The 1,337-nt window shown below is 63.7% G+C and overlaps 1 protein-coding gene across 1 annotated transcript in view; it reads left to right on the top strand.

Moving 5' to 3' along the window:
- Positions 1-754: 754 nt before the first annotated feature.
- The window catches only part of TXNRD2 (thioredoxin reductase 2), a 25,216-nt gene continuing 24,633 nt past the window's right edge, over positions 755-1,337 (top strand). Inside the window, exon 1 of the mRNA XM_010834907.1 lies at positions 755-1,104. Coding sequence (XP_010833209.1) covers positions 993-1,104 — 112 coding nt within the window. The 5' untranslated portion in view covers positions 755-992. The remainder of the gene's footprint in view (positions 1,105-1,337) is intronic.

Raw genomic sequence — 1,337 nt, 5'->3', positions numbered from 1 at the left:
ACTTCAGATGTGGGCCACGGCACGAGCCGCAGGGCGCCCGCATCTCCCGAGCTCTGCTCCCGATGGAAGTGGCCTTGCCACGCAACCCTGATGTCTCCACAGACGTTCATTCACATGGCAACCGGAGAAATCCAGCAGATGGCCACCGCGGCCTCACGTCACCATCTAGTGACCTGAGAACTCGACGTCTAAAATCTTCTCAATTGACCTCCCTCAGGACTCAGAACGCTGGGTTACTGTGGCCTCCGATCACCCACTGAGGAGACTTGGTCCCTGCCAGACCCAGCCACGAGGCCTCTTGTAAAGACTGGAACAAAGAGCTGAGTGTGTGTCACGGCTCGAGGCCACTTCTCTACGATGCCCGAGCCCCCCACGGTGTCCACCCAACAACTTCACAGCTTCCGGAAGAAGCGACACGTCCAGCAACACCACCCAGCTCTGCAGGAGGGCAGGAGGCCAGGTCCAGCGGGCAAGCTTGGGTGGGGGTCCCAGGGACCTGTGCTTCCTCTCTGACTCCCTCAGGCCCCGACACCCCACCCGCATTTCCCCTTTCTAAGGCCCGGCGGCCCCTGAGCCAGTCCGGTACCGCGCTGCTACCCGTGTCCGCCACGTCTATCTGACCTGACAAGCCTAAAGGAAGCTGCTGGTCAAACCTCAAAGGTGGCAGCAGGCCGAGGGGCCCAGGCTTCTTCCTGGGAAGGCTGCCAGTTTCACAAAACGTAAGGCCCAGGAGGCTCCAGGCCTGCCAGTGGGACGGGGACACGGCTGAGCCCTCGTCTGGGCCCCAGAGTGCTCCCTCCCTGGGGACCCGAGGTGCTCAGACCCTGCTCTGCAGCCTGGACCCAGGTTCGCACTCTCCCAGAAACCGCCAACCTGGGAGTCCGGGTCCCAGAGCCCTGTGGTGGCCCCCCCTCCACACCCAGTGCCCAAGGGGACTTTGTCCTGCAGCACGGCTCCCTTCCCTCCACCAGCCTGGTGTCCCTGCTGCCACCATGTCACAGGGCCCCAGCCCAGGTCAGAGTCCCCACCCAGGTCGGAGCCCCCATCCAGGTTGGAGCCCTACCCAGGTCAGAGCCCCCAGCCCAGGTCGGCGCCCCGACCCAGGTCAGAAGCTCCCAGCCCAGGTCTGGGGCACCTGCCCCACTTAAGGTCTGGGGAAGCCACCTCATGTCCCCAGACCCACTCCAGTTCTGGGAGCCTCCCAATCATAGGTCTGGGAATCCCCAGCCCAGGTTAAACACCCCTTCCTCTGGAGACCACCCCAGGTCCTGAGACCCTCACTGCAAGTTGCAGCCCCAATCCAGGTCCAGAGCCCCCCTACCCAGGTCAAAGACCCC

The sequence above is a fragment of the Bison bison genome, unplaced genomic scaffold (genome assembly GCF_000754665.1).
Source record: "Bison bison bison isolate TAMUID 2011002044 unplaced genomic scaffold, Bison_UMD1.0 scf7180017845480, whole genome shotgun sequence".
NCBI classification, from domain to species: domain Eukaryota; kingdom Metazoa; phylum Chordata; class Mammalia; order Artiodactyla; family Bovidae; genus Bison; species Bison bison.
The sequence above is the reverse complement of the archived record's forward strand: the minus strand, read 5'-3'. Positions and strand labels throughout refer to the sequence as shown.